A 19,286-nucleotide genomic window follows, 5' to 3' on the forward strand; every position below is an offset into this window, starting at 1 on the left:
TATTTTACCATTTGAGTATTTCTTCATTTTTGGAATCCACATGTTCTGCACCTTCCTCATTTTCCCCAGAAATGCATGACATTGCTACTGTGCAGACATGCCTGCCAGCAGCTCCTTCCAATTTACTTTGGCTAATTCTTCTCTCATACCACTGTAATTTTCTTTACTCCACTGAAATACTGCTACATCAGACTTTACTTTCTCCCTATCAAATTTCAAGTTGAACACAATCTATTGTGATCACAGGTTCCTAAGGGTTCTTTTACCTTAAGCTCCCTAATTACCCCTGGTTCATTGCGTAACACCCAATCCAGTATAGCTGATCCCCTAGTAGGCTCAACAACAAGCTACTCTAAAAAGCCATTTCTTAGGCTTTCAACAAACTCACTCTCTTGAGAACCATTAACAACCTGATTTTCCCAATTGACCTGCATTTTAAAATCTCCCATGATTATCATAACATTGCCCTTTTGACTCGCCTTTTCTATTTCCTGTTGTAACCTGTGATCCACCTCCCAGCCACTGTTGGGAGGCCTGTATATTACTACCATCAATGTCATATAACCATATAACCATATAACAATTACAGCATGGAAACAGGCCATCTCGGACCTTCTAGTCCATGCTGAACTCTTACTCTCACCTAGTCCCACCGACCTGCACTCAGCCCATAACCCTCCATTCCTCTCCTGTCCATATAGCTGTCCTTTTACCCTTGGAGTTTCTTAACTCAACCCACAAGGATTCAACATCTTCTGATCCTATGTCACATCTTTGTACTGATTTGATGCCATTCTTTACCAGTAGAGCCAACCACCCCCTCTGCCTACGTTCAATATAACGTGTAACCTTGGACGTTCAGCTCCCAACCACAACCATCTTTTAGCCATGATTCAGTGATGGCCACACATCATACCTGGCAATCTGTAAAATTGCAACAAGATCATCCACCTTATTTCTTATACTACGCGAATTTAGATACCCCTGAGTGTCAGGTGAAGTAGTGATCATTACACAGATACCCCTCTGGGCGAGGTGAGGGGGTTTTCCCACACACAGTGGTCATCGTATAGATATCCCTTAGGGTGAGGTCAGCTGTCTGTACAGAATAATTATGGGATTGACTCAAGATTCAAGATTCCCACTCTCCTACACACACACACACACACACACACACACACACACACACACACACACACACACACACACACACACACACACACACACACACGCCACCCAACCCCAGGATCGGCCACCTTTGGGCCTCTAGTTCTTGGCCCTGGACTCGCAAACTTGCAGCTGTTGAGACTCCAACCTCTATCCTCTGGACAGGCAGAACCAGCTTTCTGGGCCACACATTCTGGTGTGTCTAGCTGGTGAGTTAGTTAAGCCCCATCACCCCTACTGGGGCATAGGCTTCCGACAGCAGCTCCCCATGGACCTCTCTCCTGGGCCAGTATTTCATGTTGTTCCCAGGTGTATCCTTCCTCTCCCAGGGATGTGGTCTTTGGAGCTTCTGCTGGCGTTTCTGTAGCTCTGGGTTTTTAGGGGATGAGGTTGCTGGTCCCATGTCCAAACCCCCTCCATTCGCAGATCGTGTCAGAATTCAGCATGAACATGGGTGGTGGTGTAGAGGTACGTCTCTGCTAAAGGAGCTGTAAGGTGCTTCTTCCATCCACTAGTCTGCAGGTCACCTCTGGGCAGGGAGTAGCACCTGCTCAGTCCCTGATCAGGGTCACATGAAGCCATGGGAGTAGGTGGTGGATGGTCGTATGAGAAGCTGATGCATATCACAAGCCCTGGTTATGTGACCACTGACACCAGGCAGACAATCCCTGAAGAGTATTGATAATGGCTGGGGTCACCTGTCTTGTAAAGACACTGGCCAGAAGAAGGCAATGGCAAGGCACTTCTGAAGAATAATTTGCCAGGAACAATCATGGTCATGGAAAGACAATGACCACTCACGTAATACAACACGGCGTGTAATGATGATGAGAGGTTGAATAAGCTTGGGTTGGGAACCAGAGAGGTTCCCGAAGTTTCACTTAATGTATCAGATGAAAGACATTTAATCAGTGAGAAAACAAAGGTTAACCCTGCTCCTCTCTCCACAGAAGCTGCCTGATTGGTCGAGTGTTTCCTGTTTTACCAGAAGTTGTGAAGTCTGGAGGGTTCGGGCTGTGAAAGAGTTAATGCTGTCAAAGTGATGAGCTGTGGTGTCAGGGTCAGAGCGTTCTGCGTAGGCGGTGGACTCCCCTGCAAACAATCTTATTCCATTGGCTGCCTTTTGCCAAGCTGGCTGCTTGCTGAGGCTGGTTAATCTTTACACTTGGAGGGAAGGAGGAAGTGAGAGATCGGCTGGTTTGTCGACCAAAGGTTGGTGTGCTGAAGTTGCAGCAGGTCTGTGCACAGCTGACGATAAACTCTGCCCGGAGCTGTGAGATGTGGAGGCATCATCTTCGCCCATGTCCTTCCCTGCCAGCGACTTCGGCTGCCCACCCCTGAGGAGGAGTTTCGGACTCAGTTACCCCCCCCCCATCCTGGTCAGTGAGTGCAGATTGGGGTCTCTCAGTGGGTTGGTGGCAGGACCTGGGGGAACAAAAGCCAGAGAGAGGCTGGGAGGGGCTAGGGAATAACGTTGAGGGGACTTGGTATGTCAGCAAGACTCAAGCAAATTCCTACAGATGTCCGGTGGAGCATTCCAACTGCTCGTATCACTGTCTGGTATGGAGGCAGTGCACAGGATTAACAAATGCTGCAGAAGGTTGTAGACTCAACCAGATCCATTGTGGGCACTCCTCCCCTCCCCTCCCCACCATCGAGACTATGTTCAAAGGGCAGCGCCCATCATTAACGACCCTCGTCACCCAGGACATGCCCTCTCTCATTGTTACCATCAAGGAGGAGGTATCAGAGCCTGAAGTCACACACTTACTGTTTTAGGAACATCTTCTTCCCCTCTGCCATCAGATTTTTGAATGGAAAATGAACCCATGAACACTACCTCACTATTCCTCTTTTGGACATTTTTAAACTTTGTAATTTGGAGTGATTTAATGTCCTTACGTTGTCCTGCTGCCACAAAACAACAGACTTCACTTCACATCATGCAAAACACTAGAGGAACTCAGCAGGTCAGGCAGCATCTATGGATATGAGTAAACAGTTGACATCTGGGGCCAAGACTCTTCATTAAAACTGGAAAGGAAGGGGCCAGAAGCTGGAATAAGGTGGGGGAAGGGGAGGGGTACAAGCTAGTAGGTGGTTGGTGAGAGCAGGTGAGGGGCAAGGGTTTGAGTGGACATTGACAGTTGTTTATCCATCTTGTTGTGTGTGGTTTTTCATTTATTCTTTTGTGTTTCTTTGTATTTACTGTGAATGCCTGCAAGAAAATAAACACCAGGCTTGTGTATGGTGACATATATGTACTTTGATAATAAATTTACTCTCAACTTTGATTATTTCCCTCCATAGACACTGCCTAACCTGCTGAATTGCTCCAGTGATTTGTGTGTTGTTTTGGTTAACCTGCTGTAGAAACGTTGTCATTAGTCGGAGAATTAAGAGCTAGAGAGTTAAGGTCAATGGGGAAAGATTTAATAAGAATGTGAGTGGCAACTTCATGGGGCATATCAGAATCGGATTTATAATCACTGACATGACGAGAAATTTGTTGTTTTGTGGCAGCAGTACAGTGCAATATTTAAAAATCTCTACAGGTTACAAGATAAATCATGCAAACGAGATTAACCAGGTGTTCATGCATTCACTGTCCATTCAGAAATCTGAAGGCAGAGGGGAAGAAGCTGTTCCTGAAATGTTGAGTGTGTGTCCTCGGGATCCTTCCCCTCCTCCTCGCAATGTGGAATGAGATGCCAAGAGGCAGGTACAGTAATGCCCTGGCACTACCTGGGGTGGCAATGCTATACAGTGCAGACGACTGGGGTTCAATAAGGAGTTTGTACACCCCCCCCGCCCCCAAGACTGCCTGGGGTTCCTCCCACAGTCCAGGTGGTAGGTTAATTTTACATTGCAGATTGTCCTGTGATTAAGCTAGCGTGAGTTCGGGGATTGCTCGGCGGCACAGCTCACAGGGCCAGAAAGGCCATATCCCAATAAATAAACAACATGAAAAGACATTTAGATTGTGCACCATCAGCTCGGGTGTGCCCCAAGCTTGTGTGCTTCGTTCTCTGCTCTACTGATGACTGTGTGGCCCAGCACAGCTCCAACACCATAGTCACGCTTGCTGACCACACTACAGCCATTGGCCAAATCAAAGGTGGTGATGAATCAGCATATCAGAGGGAAGATTGAAAATCTGGCTGAGTGGTGTCACAGCACAAACCTCTTGCCAGGCGACCAAGGAACTGATTGTAGACTTCAAGAGGAGGGACCCAGAGGCCCATGAGTCAGTCCTCATCAGGGGATACGAGGTGGAGAGGGAACTTTACATTTCTCCATGTCATCATTTCAGAGGATGGCTCATAGGCCCAGTGTGCAAGTGCAAGTAGGAAGTATGGCAGCACATCTACTTTCTTGGAAGTTTGCGGAAATGTCATCTAAAGCACAGCGGAGAGCATACTGACTGGCTGTATCACAGCCTGGTATGGGAACACCAACGCCCTTGAATGGAAAATCCTACGAAGAGTAATGGATACAGCTCAGTCCATCATGTGTAAAGCCCTCCCCACCATTGAACACACCTGCACAGAGCAGTATCGCAGGAAAGCTGCATCCATTGTCAGGGGCCCCCGCCACCCAGGTTATGCACTCTTCTCACTGTCGCCATCAGGAAAAAGATACAGGAGCCTCAGGACTTTCACTGCCAGGTTCAGAAACCATTATTACCCCTCAGCCTTCAGGCTGTTGCACCAGTGGGGATAACCCCCTGGAGCAGGGATCCAATCACAGACCCAGTACTGTGCACACAGTGACATTAATTGAGTAACAAATCCCAAGGTGCAAACAAAGTCAGCATCAAAGTTCAGGCAGAGATCAAAACATCCAGAGAAATTCAAAAACTAGAATCAGGAATGGCCAGAGTTGATATTCAGACAGACAGAGTACAGTTACAAATGCTGGAAAGGCTCAGGAAAACTCAATGGCATAATCTGGCAACAAACAGGTGAAAACACAGGACGGAAATACACCGAGCAATAAACAGACAGGCGGATGATAGGTGGAGCACAATGAGACACAATACAGGTAATAGTGAGAAACAGCTGAGAGACTGACTACTCAATAATACAGGGGCCAGCGTAGAGCAGGAGTGGGGACAGGAGCACATGGCAATACAAAACCACAGACTGACAGCTAGGGGGAAACACACAAAAAGACAGAGTTCAACTGGAGGTACTGACACCACTCAACTTAACTTGCCCCATCACTGAAATGTTCCCACAACCAATGGACTCACTTTCAATTCTCTTCATGTTCTCAAGCCAAGCACGCTCATTTGTCAATAGCTAGGAACTTTTGGACTATTCTAGTGGTGTTTAGTATTTTCTGAAGATCTACATAAATATTACTGTGTAGACCCAATTGTTTAATGCTATTGTGTAGTCACTTTGGGATCATACCAGTTGTAAATATTTCTATTGGGACAATGAATAATGCAATCAGATTGTTAACCTGCTACAGGTTCCTGTAATGTGTTGGATTGTTTCTGGTTTTTTTTTGGTATTTTCTACATTTATCATTTGGAATTTGTTGATCTTTTATGATTATTTTAAATAATTTTTGTGTTAAGTGCCTGATCCTGTATTACCACAAGGAACCCCTCTGTGTGTGGGAAGAGTTCTCCAACTCTGTCCCAGGTGTTTGAGGCTTCCTTGTCAGCATCTAGTCTGCTCAGATCGTGGGGCCATCTTCCACAGAGGGTCATCCATTGCCTCTCCATTGGTTAACTTTCTCTTCTATAGTGATAATTTCTTCATTTTTCTGGGTTGTGCTTTCTGTACTTCTGATCAGAATTGCGTATGCTTGCATGGAGCACTGATTATTGTTTCACCATTATTATTATTGTTACACTCACAACACGCTGGAGGAACTCAGCAGGTCGGGCAGCATCCGTGGAAATAATGAGCTGACATTTCGGGCCGGAACCCTTCGTCGGGACTGTAGGGGGAAGGGGCAGAGGCCCTATAAAGAAGGTGGGGGAGGGTGGAAAGGAGAAGGCTGGTAGGTTCAGGTGAAAAACCAGTAAGGGGAAGGACAAACACGATGCAGATTGGGGGACCGCTTCGTTGAGCACCTCCGCTCCGTCCACCACAACAGACAGGATCTTCCGGTAGCCACCCACTTCAACTCTGCTTCCCATTCCCATTCGGATATGTCCATACATGGCCTCCTCTACTGCCATGATGAGGCTAAACTCAGGTTGGAGGAGCAACACCTCATATACCGTCTAGGAAGTCTCCAGCCCCTTGGTATGAACATAGAATTCTTCAACTTCTGGTAATTCCCTCCCCCTCCCTTCCCCTATCCCTATGTCACTCTGCCCCCTCCCCCAGCTGCCTACCACCTCCCTCATGGTTCCGCCTCCTTCTACTACCCATTGTGTTTTCCCCTATTCGTTCTTCACCTTTCCTGCCTATCCCCTCCCTGATTCTCCACCCCACCCCTTTATCTTTCCCCTTACTGGTTTTTTACCTGGAACCTACCAGCCTTCTCCTTCCCACCCTCCCCCCACCTTCTTTATAGGGCCTCTGCCCCTTCCCTCTACAGTCCTGACGAAGGGTCCGGCCCAAAACGTCAACCGATCTTTTCCACGGGTGCTGCCTGACCTGCTGAGTTCCTCCAGCGTGTTGTGAGTGTTGCTTTGACCCCAGCATCTGCAGAGTATTTTGTGTTTATTATTATTGTCATTTTCTTGTTGTATTTGCACTGCTTGTTGCTTTTGGAACAGCGGTCGTTTGCCCTGTTGGGTGTGCTCTTTCATTGATTCAATGGTATTTACTGTGAGTGCATGCAAGGATTGTATATGTACTTTGGTAATAAATTCACTTTGAACTTTGAAGTGAAATACGTACACAAAAGGTGCTTAGAGGGATATTGGCCAAGCGGGACTAGTTTAGACAGGCATGGATGAGCTGGACTGATGGGCTTGTTTCCGTGGTGTGTCCCACAGTGTGGAAATGGGGTATGAAGGACACCGGCCTGCCCGATTGTACTTGCCGCCGATCACTACTGTTCAGGTTACTGGACAGGCCTGTTCCTCAGCTCGCTATTTTCCACACACTAACATCAGCGCTTGCCTGGTCCTGCATTTCAGATGCGCTAAGGACACCACCTGATGGCTCCACCTTCAATTCTGGGCGTAGAGACCTGGGCCGCGAGTGCTGGGGCTTGCGTGGTGACCCTGGACGTGTTCTGTGCCCTGAGTCTCCTGCTTCTAATCCTGCTTGTGATCTCCTGTGGAAACTGCATGAGGTAAGACGGGGGCGATGGCTGGTACAGGGTAACATTACACAGGGCAAGGTTCTCAGGCTGTGTATAATGTCAGCGGTTTTTGGTCTTTTATCTAAGAAAGGATGTGCTGGTGTTGGAGAGGGTGCAGAAGGGGTTCTAGACAACGACCCTGGGAAGGGGCATGGGAGTCCTTGTGCAGGATTCCTAAAGTGTTAACTTGCAGGTTGAGTTAGTGTTGAGGAAGGCAAATGCAGTGTTAGCATTCATTTTGAGACAACTACAATATCAGAATCAGGGTTATTATCACCGGCATGTGTTGTGAAATTTGTTAACTTAGTGGCAGCAGTTCAATGCAATACATAACAGAGAAAAAAAACAGAAAAAAACCCAAAATGAAATAATAATAAATGAATCAATTACAGTATACATATATTGAATAGGTTAAAAAATATGCAAAAACAGAAATACTATATATTAAAAAAAGTGAGGTAGTGTCTAAGGGTTCAATGTCCATTTAGGAATCGGATGGCAGAGGGGAAGAAGCTGTTCCTGAATCACTGAGTGTGTGTCTTCAGGCTTCTGTACCTCCTCTCTGATGGTAACAGTGAGAAAAGGGCATGTCCTGGGTGCTGGAGGTCCTTAATAATGGACACTGCCTTTCTGAGACATTGCTTCCTGAAGATGTCCTGGGTACTTTGTAGGCTAGTACCCAAGATGGAGCTGACCAGATTTACAATCCTCTACAGTACAACTATAGAAGTTTTTGAGTGTACTTGTTGACATACTAAATCTCTTGCAGCTCCTAATGAAGTGTAGTTGCTGTCTTGCCTTCTTTATAACTGCATCGATATGCTGGGACCAGGTTAGATCCTCAGAGATCTTGACACCCAGGAGCTTGAAACGTTCACTCTCTCCACTTCTGATCCCTCTATGAGGATTGGTATGTGTTCCTTCATCTTACCCTTCCTGAAGTTCACAATCAACTTTTTCATCTGACAATTGACACAACAATTGTAGGTCGTATCTTGGGTAATGATGAGTTTGAGTACAGAGAGGAAATTAAGAACCTGGTGGCATGGTGTGAAGACAATAACCTATCCCTCAATGTCAGCAAGACGAAGGAATTGGTTGTTGGCTTCAGAAGGAGTAGCGGACCGCACAACCCAATTTACATCGGTGGTGCGTAAGTGGAACAGGTCAAAAGCTTTAAGTTCCTCGGGGTCAATATCACAAATGACCTGACTTGGTCCAACCAAGCAGAGTCCACTGCCAAGAAGGCCCACCAGTGCCTTTCTTCCTGAGAAAACTAAAGAAATTTGGCCTGTCCCCTAAAACCCTCACTAATTTTTATAAATGCACCGTAGAAAGCATTCTTCTAGGGTGCATCACAACCTGGTATGGAAGTTGTCCTGTCCAAGACCGGAAGAAGCTGCAGAAGGTCGTGAACGCAGTGCAGCACATCACACAAACCAATCTTCCGTCCTTGGACTCACCTTAAACTGTACGCTGTCGGAGCAGTGCTGCCAGGATAATCAAGGACACGACCCACCCAGCCAACACACTTTTCATCCCTCTTCCCTCCGGGAGAAAGCTCAGGAGCTTGAAGACTCGTACGGCCAAATTTGGGAACAGCTTCTTTCCAACTGTGATAAGACTGCTGAATGGATCTTGACCCAGATCTGGGCTGTACCCTCCAAATAACCGGACCTGCCTCTCGGTTTTTTTTTTGCATTACCTTATTTTCCATTTTTCTATTTTCTATTTATGACTTATAATTTAAATTTTTATATTTACTAATTTTTACTATTTTTAATATTTAATATTTGTAACCAGGGAGCGGGAAGCGTAGAATCAAATATCGCTGTGATGATTGTACGTTCTAGTATCAATTGTTTGGCGACAATAAGGTATAAAGTATCTTACTGACATTGAGTGCCAGGTTGTTGGTGTGACACCACTCCACTAGTTGGCATATCTTGCTCCTGTACGCCCTCTTGTATCCATCAGAAACTCTACCAACAATGGTTGTATCATCAGCAAATTTATCGATGGTATTTGAGCTATGCCTAGCCACACAGTCATGTATATATACAGAGTAGAGCAGTGGACTAAGCGCACACCCCTGAGGTGCGCCACTGTTGATTGCCAGCGAGGAGGATATGTTATCACCAATCCACACAGATTGCAGGCTTCCGGTTAGAAAGTCAAGGTTCCAATTGCAGAGGGAGGTACAGAGGCCCAGGTTCAGTAACTTCTCAATTAGGATTCTGAGAATGATGGTATTAAATGCTGAGGTATAATCGATGAACAGCATCCTGACATAGGTGTTTGTGTAGTTCAGGTGGGCTAAAGCAGTGTGGAGAGCCATTGAGATTGCGTCTGCCGTTGACCTATTGTGGCGACAGGCAAATTGCAATGGGTCCAGGTCTTTGCTGAGGCAGGAGTTCAGTCTAGTCATGATCAACCTCTCAAAGCATTTCATCACTGTTGATGTGAGTTCTACCGGGTGATAGTCATTAAGGCAGCTCATGTTATTCTTCTTAGGCACTGGTATAATTGTTGCCTTTTTGAAGCAAGTGGGAACTTCTGCCCATAGCAGTGAGGGGTTGAAATTGTCCTTGGATACTCCCACCAGTTGGTTGGCACAGGTTTTCAGAGCCTTACCAGGTACTCCATCGGGACCTTCTGCCTTGTGAGGGTTCACTCTCTAAAGACAGCCTAACATTGGCCTCTGAGACAGAGATCACAGGTTCACCAGGTGCAGCAGGTAGTTATATTCACAGCTGTAGTTATATTCTTCCTTTCAAAGTGGAAATCGAAGGCAGTGAGATCTTCTGGTAGTGAAGCATCGCTGACATTCATGCTTTTGGGTTTTGCTTTGTAGGAAGTAATGTCTTGCAAATCCTGCCAGAGCTGTTGTGCATCTGATGTCACCTCCAACCTTGTCCAAAATTGTCCCTTCGCCCCTCAAATTTCTCTCTGCAAGTTATACCTGGTTTTCTGGTACAGATCTGGGTTGCCAGCCTTGAAAGCCACAGATCTAGCCTTCAACAGATAATGTAGCTCCTGGTTCATCCACGGTTTTTGGTTTGGGAATGTACAGTAAGTCTTTGTGGGCACACACTCATCCACACAGGTTTTAATGAAGTCAGAAACAACTGCAGCATACTCATCCAGGTTCGAAGATGAATCCCTGAATACAGTCCAGTCCGCTGATTCAAAGCAGTCCTGTAGGCGCTCCTGTGCTTCCCTTGTCCATACTTTCTTGGTCCTCACTGCTGGTGCTGCAGTCTTCAGTCTCTGCCTATACTCAGGGAGTAGAAGTACAGCCAGGTGATCAGACTTCCCAAAGTGAGGGCGTGGAATAGCATGGTAGGCATTCTTGATGGTGGTGTAGCAATGGTCCAGTGTGTTCTTTCCTCTGGTGTTGCAAGTGATCCATTGATGGTAATTGCTTAGTGGATTTTTTTTTTCCCGACTTGTCTGGAATCCCCCAAAACGATGGTGAAGGCGTTAGTGTGCGCTGCTTCGTGCATGTTGATCCCATTGCTCAGATCATCTAAAGCCTGACTGACATTGGCCTGAGGTGGAATGTAAAAGCAAGGATATGATGCTGAGGCTTTAAAAAGCACTGCGAGGCCTCTCTTGGAGTATTGTGAGCAAGTCTGGGCCTTTTATCAAAGAAAAGATGTGCTCATGTTGGAGAGCCTTCAGAGGAGGTTCACGAGAATGGTTTCAGGAAAGAAAGGGTTGTTGTGTGAGGAGCGTTTGATGCCTCTGGGCCTGTACTCCAAAGGTTCGAAGGTCCAATTTAATATCAGAGAAATGTATACAACATACATCCTGAAATGCTTTTTCTTCACAATCATCCATGAACACAGAGGAGTGCCCCAAAGAATGAACAACAGTTAAATGTTAAAACCCTAAAGTCCCTCCAGCTCCCTTCCCTCCCGTGTGTGTACGGCAGCAAGCAACAATCCCCCCTCCCCCCACTGGCAAAAAAATCAAGCTGAGCAAAGCAACAGCAAAGACACAGACTGGCAGCTGCCCCAAAGACTTCGCGTTTCACCCGGCATTCAACGTACCACAGGTTCTCTCTCTCCCTAATAAGGGAGAGGGAGCTGTCTCCATTTTCCCAGCGAGCAGGGAGACATAATAAACAACTCATTGGTTTATGATGTTAAAAATCCATTTCGTCACTTTGTTCAAGCTCTGTGCCTGAAGATCTCAAAGATCCCCAGTCTTTGGGCCCACAGCAGTAGATTTTCCGGCTCCCCCGATGACACACGGGTCTCCTGCTGTGACACCGACTCGCGATCCACCCGTCTCCAGAGCCCGGAGATCCTATGCTTCCAAATACGAGCCGGACTCTCCGGCTGAACACTTGGTGTGCCAAACAACGGCCAGTCCTGAAATCCCTGGGAATGATTCAGCCCTCCACCTTTCTGAATGCTCCATGAACCCAAGAACACTACCTCACTATTTTTGTTCTCTTTTTGCCCTACTTATTGTATATTTTGTTACCACAAAGCTGCAAATATCACGACGTACACCATGCCACAGATAGTAAAGTCGATTCTGATTCCGACTCTAATCCCACTGCACTTAGAGGATTTCCTGCGGACACCCACGTGTCCTGCTTCCTGAGCTGGGACAGCAACAGCAAAGACACAGGACATCCTCGGTGTAGGGATGTCACTGTCCATTCCCAGGAGGTTTGGTAGCCCTACCACTAACCTGCTGGTTGTCTCCTGTAGGTCTGCTCTGCCAGTCCGGGCTGAACACCAACTGGACCTGATGTGGAACTGTCTCCTGGTGACTGGTGCCTCTGTTGGTGACACAATGGTAGAGGTGGCCAGCTAAGCACCCTGCTGGAGTCAATATCCTATCTCCGCATTGATAGTGCCCTTCCTCATGTTGTACAATACAAAAACAGGCTCTTTGGCCCATCTAGTCTATGCCAAACTGTTAACCTACCCAGTCCCATCGACCCGTATTCGTATCATAACCCTACATACCCCTCCCATTCATGTACTGATCCAAATTTTTCTTAAATGTTGAAATCGAAAGTCAGCTCATTCCACACTCTCACCGCCCTCTGAATGAAGAAGTTCCACCTCATGTTCTCCTTAAACAGTTCACCTTTCACCCTTAACCCATGGCTCCTGGTTCTAGTCTCATCCAACCTCAGTGGAAAAAGGCCTGATTACATTTACCCCATCAATATCCCTCAACATTTTGTATATCTCTATCAAATCTCTCATTCTCCTACCCTCCAGGGGATAAAGTCCGAACTTTTCTCTATAAATCAGGTCCTCAAGTCCCAGCAAAATCCTTGTCAATTTTCTCCGCACTCCTTCAATCTTATTGATATCTTTCTAGTAGGTAGGTGACCAGAACCGGACACAACACTCCAAATTAGGCCTCACCAATGTCTTACACAATTCCAACGTAGCATCTCATCGCCTGTACTCAATACTTTGGTTTATGAAGACTAGCTTTCTTTAAGACCCTATCAACCTGAGTAGGGTTGGGTAATAAAATGGATGCGTTCACGGCGCTAGCCAGGCCTCAGAGAACATTTTGGGAGTGCAGTGTTATGTGTTTCACTGGAACAGGGCTGCACGAGGACATACCCGATCAAATCTTTTCCATGGACGGCTTCCAGACCGTTCGGGCTGACCGGAAGTGCACTGAGAGCAGTAAGCGTAAAGGAGTTGGATGCTTACTGTTCTGGTGCAATCCGGGTCATATTACGATCAAGGAACGTGTTTGTAGACCAGATATTGAACTTTTTGCTGTTGGACTCCGGCCATATTCCACTGAGATACAACACTGGGCTTCACGGGAGGTTGTTCCTGCCTGTGGCCATCGAACTTTGCAGCTCCTCCAGTGGAGGGTCAGACACCCTGAGCCAATAGGCTGGTCCTGGACTTATTTCCATCTGGCATAGTTTGCATTTTGTTGTTTGATTGTTTGTGGGTTTTGTATTGCTATATTTATGCTCTATTCTTAGTTGGTGCGGCTGTAACGAAACCCAGTTTCCCTCGGGATCAATAAAGTATATCTATCTATCTAACCTGTGCTGCAACTTTCAATGAAGTACAGACCTGTATTCCAAGATCCCCTTGTACTATGCCATTCCTCGCTGCCCCACCGTTCAGTGTGTAAGACCTACCCTGGTTTCTTTATGACCTGATCTACCTGTGACACCACTTTCAAGGAATTATGTTGTGAGGCTTTGCAGTTGTGCTGAATGGGACAGACTCAGAGTGGATCGGACAGATGACACTGGGATCTCCGTGGACTATCATCACCAGCAGAAACGCACCCCCTTAACCTGTGACCTCCATTACTGGTAGGGGCAGTAGCAGGCAGTCAAAGTCAACATTGAGTTTATTGCCATACGTTTTTTGGCACTTAATCACACATTGCTCTAGTCTGTGCGAGGAGTGGCGCCCCACACAGACTTCCAATCTGCGCCTTGGAAGGCATGAAAATGCCCGACGCAGACCTCTCATGGTCTGAGTTGACATTCCCCTTTTATGCCCGGTGCAATGAATTATGTTTTCCCTCATATTTCATCTCTTCCCTTCTTATGGCTTTTTTAGTTGCCTTTTGTTGGATTTTAAAAACTTTCCAATCAACCAACTTCCCACTCACTTTTACTACATTATATGCCCTTTCCTTGGCTTTTATGCCATCCTTAACTTCCCTTGTCAGCTGCAGTTGCCTACTCCATTTGAGAACTCCTTCCTCTGTGGGACATATGTATCCTGTGCCTTGTGAACTATTCCCAGAAACTTCAGCCACCTCTGCTCTGGTGATGTGAGACTTCAGGTTTTTGTACCTCCTGCCCAATGGATGTGATTGGTTGACAGCTCAGTGAGATTGCAACATAAAGTATTTCTCATCGTAAACACTCATAATTACTTTCTCACTGTAACAGGCTTATTTTTGGAGTAGCATCTGCACCTGCACTCTGGCGGAAGGCCATGGACCAGGTGTTGCAAGGCTGCTGAGGCACTCAGTATTACCTGGATGACATCATTGTAACCGGCAAGGATAACAAGGAACCTCTCCAAAACCTCCAGTCAGTGTTAGAAAGGTTAAATTATGGGATCAGAGCATGACGCGACAGGTGTGAATTCTTTCAAGCAAGCATCACCTACTGTGGTCACGCGATTGACGCACAAGGATTACACAAGTGCACTGAGAACATTCAGGCAGCGTTGGATGCCCCAAGGCTAATGGATGGGTCACATTTGCAGCTCTTTTTGGATTTGTCAATTATTACAACCAGTTCCTACTATTACTGCAGATTGGGAAGGAATGGCAATGGATAAAGAGAAATGAAAAGATGATGTCAGGCACTGTCCTAACACATTGTGATCAACATTGTCCAGTGACACCTGGCTTTATGGTACAGGTTCAGTCATGTCACATCTTGTGAGTGATGGAAGTGAACATAGTCCTTGCATCATGTTCCCTTACCACTGCAGAGAAAAATTATGCCCACATTGACAAAGAGGCTTCGAGTCTCACTTGTGATGTAAGATACTTTAAATAGTATTTATCTGGGAGACAGTTTACCCTCATTACTGATCATCAGCCACTAGTGTCAGTTTTCAATCCACAGACAGGTGTTCCACCCACAACAGCACAAATTCAGAGATGGGCTCTGTTTCTCGGAGGACACAATTACAAGATTGAATTCAAGAGGACAACTAATCATGCAAATGCTGATGGATTATCCCGTTTATTCTTGGAAAAGGAAATACTGGAAACATTTACAAAAAACGACACTGCTTTTGACGTATTCTCCCTAACGCAAATCGGAAGTCTTCCGATTACAGCAGAGGTGACCCAAAGGGAAACCAGAAAATACCCTACACTATCTCAGGTCTCCATCACCACCCAGAATGGCTGGAATATGCAACAGAATGCCCAGTTGCCGCATTTTTACCAATGCTGATGCCGATCTAGGCATCGTTAAAATGAAAGCTGGCTTGAATCTTTGTCTGATGGTCTGGAATAGATCATCAGCTTGCCAAGCATTGTTTGAGATGCCAACGCATCCAGAAGATGCCTCTCCATCCCTGTATTGCCCTGGCAGAGGATTCATGCACTATTTGGGATGCCAACACATCCAGAAGATGCCAAGAGTAGTGCCTCTCCATCTCTGGGAATAGCCTGCATTGCCCTAGCAGAGGAATCAAATTGATTTTGTTGGACTATTCATGGTACATATTTCTGGGTAGTAGTGGATGCAGCTACAAAATGGTCAGAAATGCTCCCAAAAGCCTCCACTACAGCCACACACACTGTTGATCAGTTGAGAAGTCTATTCACAAGGACTGATATTCCAGAACACTTAGCTGGTAATAATGGACCACGGTTTGTTGCAGACCAGTTTCAGTCATTTCTCAAAATGAATGGACTGGAACATATAACACTGACTCTGTACCACCCAGTATTTCATTTGCCACTTCTTTGCCCATTCCCCTAAACTATCTACATTTCTCTGCAGGCTCTCTGTTTCCCCAACACTACCCGCTCCTCCACCTATCTTTGTGTCATCGGCAAGTTTACCCACAAATCCATTAATGCCGTAATCCAAATCGCCCGTTACAATGCCAGAATCTATTGATTCTTGAAAGATCGTCGTTAATGCCTCAGCAATCTCTCCAGCTACTTCTTTCAGAACCTGAGGGTGCATTCCATCATGTCCAGGAAATTTATCCACCCTTAGACCATTAAGCTTTCTGAGTACGTTCTCGGTCGTAATTTTTATTGCACAAACTTCACTTCCCTGACACTCTTGAATGTCCGGTATACTGCAGATGTCTTCCATTGTGAAGACTGATGTGAAATACACATCCTCTGCCATCTCTGCATCTCTCATTACGATATCTCCAGCATCATTTTGTATTGGTCCCATATCTACCCTTGATTCTCTTTTACCCTTTATATACTTAAAAAACCTTTGATATAAGTCACCAGCTTCCTCTCATAATTCATCTTTTCCTTCCGAATGACCTTCTTAGTTTTCTTCTGCAAGTTTTTAAAAGCTCCCCAATCCTCTATCTTCCCGCTAACGCTGGCTTCCTTGTATACCCTCTCTTTTACTTTTACTTTGGCTCTGACTTCACTTGTCAGCCATGGTAGTGTCCTTCTTCCCTTTGAAAACAACCTCTTATTTGGAATATATCTCTCTTACACTTCCCTCATTTTTCGCAGAAAGTCCAGCAATTGCTGCTCTACTGTCCTTCCTGCAAATGTCCCATTCTGGTCAACAATGGCCAGTTCCCCTCTCATGTCATTGTAATTTCCTTTATTCCACTGAAATACTGACACATTGGATTTTATTTATGTGAACTCAATCATATTGTGATCATTGTTCCCTAAGGGTTCCTTAACCTTAAGCTCTCTTATCATCTCTGGATCATTGCACAACACCCAATCCAGCACAGCTGATCCCTTAGTGGGCTCAATAACAAGCTGTTCTAAAAATCTTTCCCTTAGACGTTCTACAAATTCTCTCTCCTGATGTCCAGTACTGGCGTGGTTTTCCTAATTCACATTCATGGTAAAATCCCCAACGATATCGTTGCAATGTATTCTCTATTGAGTTGGAGTTTATAGCTAAGCAGGGAGGAGTGTTGTGTATTTAATATTTCAGTAGCATTTGAGTAATCTTGTATATACAGTGCATTGTTTAATTAAGCATTCTTGTTCATTTAAATAAGTCATTAGAGGTTATATGTAAAAATACGTCAATTGCATACATCATCGCGCTATCATGTGATACGTGTGCACCTCACTTAACGTAAACACCAAGTTAGACTCACATTTCTTCCTTTGAATTACTTTAATGTTTTGAAGGTATTGGCGATGAGGCAATTTCAAAATGAACCCGAAATGGCTATTGGCCTGTTGAAGCGCAACAAGATGTTTGAACTAAAAAAAAATGCAGCTAGGAACAGCAAGTAAAAAACATGGTCCAGCACGTGCAGGGCAGTCGAGTGAAAACAAAAGCAACACCGCTCGTGTTCTTTGGAAGGGAAGACACAATCAAGTTTTTAAAAATGTCAGAAAACGGAAGAATTCACAGTTTCATAAAGAATGAGTACTGGCTGATAATAATCATAAAAAAGAGCAGAAATGGTTGGCTACGTTGGAAGGATTGGCACTTTTGATTCTATGAGATAACTAGATCATGTACACTGAGCTGATTGAATAGTATTTTCAAGTGAATGAAAACAATAAATAAATCAGCAATAAATATCAAGAACATGAGATGAAGAATCCTTGAAAGTGAGTCCAGTTCAGTTCAATGATAGGGTGAGTAAAGGCGAGTGAAGGTTGAGTTGGATGTTAATGCAGTCGATGCACTGCCGCATGTTTCAATGTATATGAATAAATCCGAATCTGATATCAGGGTCGAGGATGTGGGTAATAGTGACAGGCTAAGGACACTAACATGGTTCCCAGTCACAACTGTGGAGTGGGTGATCCACACTGGCTCCCTTTGAGATCCTCATCATTACAGGAGTGGTCTCCAACTGATTCCATTCACAAGATGTGAGGAACAGGCTAAGAGCCCAGTATACAAGAAAGGTCATGGGATCAGACAATGTCCCTCCTGTGGAAATGGAGAAACATATCTAGAAGGGACCAGAGTGCGGTACTGGAGCCCTGTCCATAGAACTGGTTGTGTCTCTGGCCAAGATGTTTTAAGGCCAGGTACAATGATGGTATCCCCTGGAGAATGTGGAGAATTAACCACATACGCCCAGTACACACTGGACATCACAAACACCGTCCAACCAGTCAGTCCACTCTCAGACACATCATTGACAGAGCCAGCGCAATAAGTACAAAATGCTGGAGGAACTCAGTAGATCAGGCAACGTCTACAGAAGAGAGTAAACAGTCAATGTTTCAGACCCAGTCCCTTCATCCAACATTTTGTGTGTGTTGCTTTGGATTTTCAGCATCTGTAGATTTTCTCCTGTTTGTGACTGACAGAGCCAAGAGGGACGCAAAGGCAGCATTAGACCAGGTGTAGCGTCATGGAGCCCTGGTAAATATCTCAGAGGTTTGAGCCATTTATCTCCTGACGATTTTGTAGGAAGGACATACTCTGTTGGGAGTTGCACAGATGTCACAAAGATAAGTGGAGGGGCAGGGAGTCTGCAGAAGGACTGAGACAAATTGGGAGAATGGGCAAAGAAGTGGCAGATGGAATATAGTGTTGTGACGTACATGGTCATGCATTTTGGTAGAGGGAATAAAGGTAAAGACTATTTTCTAAACATTCAAAAATTAGAGGTACATAGGGCTTGGTAGTTCTCATGCAGGATTCCCTAAAGGTTAAATTGCAGGTTGAGTTGGTGGTGAGGAAGGTAAATGGAATAGAATATATAACCATATAACAATTACAGCACGGAAACAGGCCATCTCGGCCCTTCTAGTCCGTGCCGAACTCTTACTCTCACCTAGTCCCACCGACCTGCACTCAGCCCATAACCTTCCATTCTCTTCCTGTCCATATATCTATCCAACTTAACTTTAAATGACAACATCGAACCTGCCTCAACCCTCAACCACTTCTGCTGGAAGCTCGTTCCACACAGCTACCACTCTCTGAGTAAAGAAGTTCCCCCCTCATGTTACCCCAAAACTTTTGTCCTGAAACTCTCAACTCATGTCCTCTTGTTTGAATCTTCCCCACTCTCAATGGAAAAAACCTATCCACGTCAACTCTATCAATCCCCCTCATAATTTTAAACACTTTTATCAAGTCCCCCCTCAACCTTCTACGCTCCAAAGAATAAAGACCTAACTTGTTCAACCTTTCTCTGTAA

General features: G+C 45.4%; 1 protein-coding gene across 2 annotated transcripts in view; it reads left to right on the top strand.

The window, feature by feature from the left end:
* The first annotated feature begins 7,287 nt into the window (after window positions 1-7,287).
* The window catches only part of LOC140201109 (uncharacterized), a 47,723-nt gene continuing 35,724 nt past the window's right edge, over window positions 7,288-19,286 (top strand). For both annotated transcript variants that reach the window (XM_072264717.1, XM_072264718.1), the window contains exon 1: window positions 7,288-7,437. In XM_072264717.1, the coding sequence (XP_072120818.1) occupies window positions 7,301-7,437 (137 nt within the window). In that variant the 5' untranslated portion in view covers window positions 7,288-7,300. The remainder of the gene's footprint in view (window positions 7,438-19,286) is intronic.

The sequence above is a fragment of the Mobula birostris genome, chromosome 8 (assembly GCF_030028105.1).
Source record: "Mobula birostris isolate sMobBir1 chromosome 8, sMobBir1.hap1, whole genome shotgun sequence".
In the NCBI taxonomy this organism is placed as follows: domain Eukaryota; kingdom Metazoa; phylum Chordata; class Chondrichthyes; order Myliobatiformes; family Myliobatidae; genus Mobula; species Mobula birostris.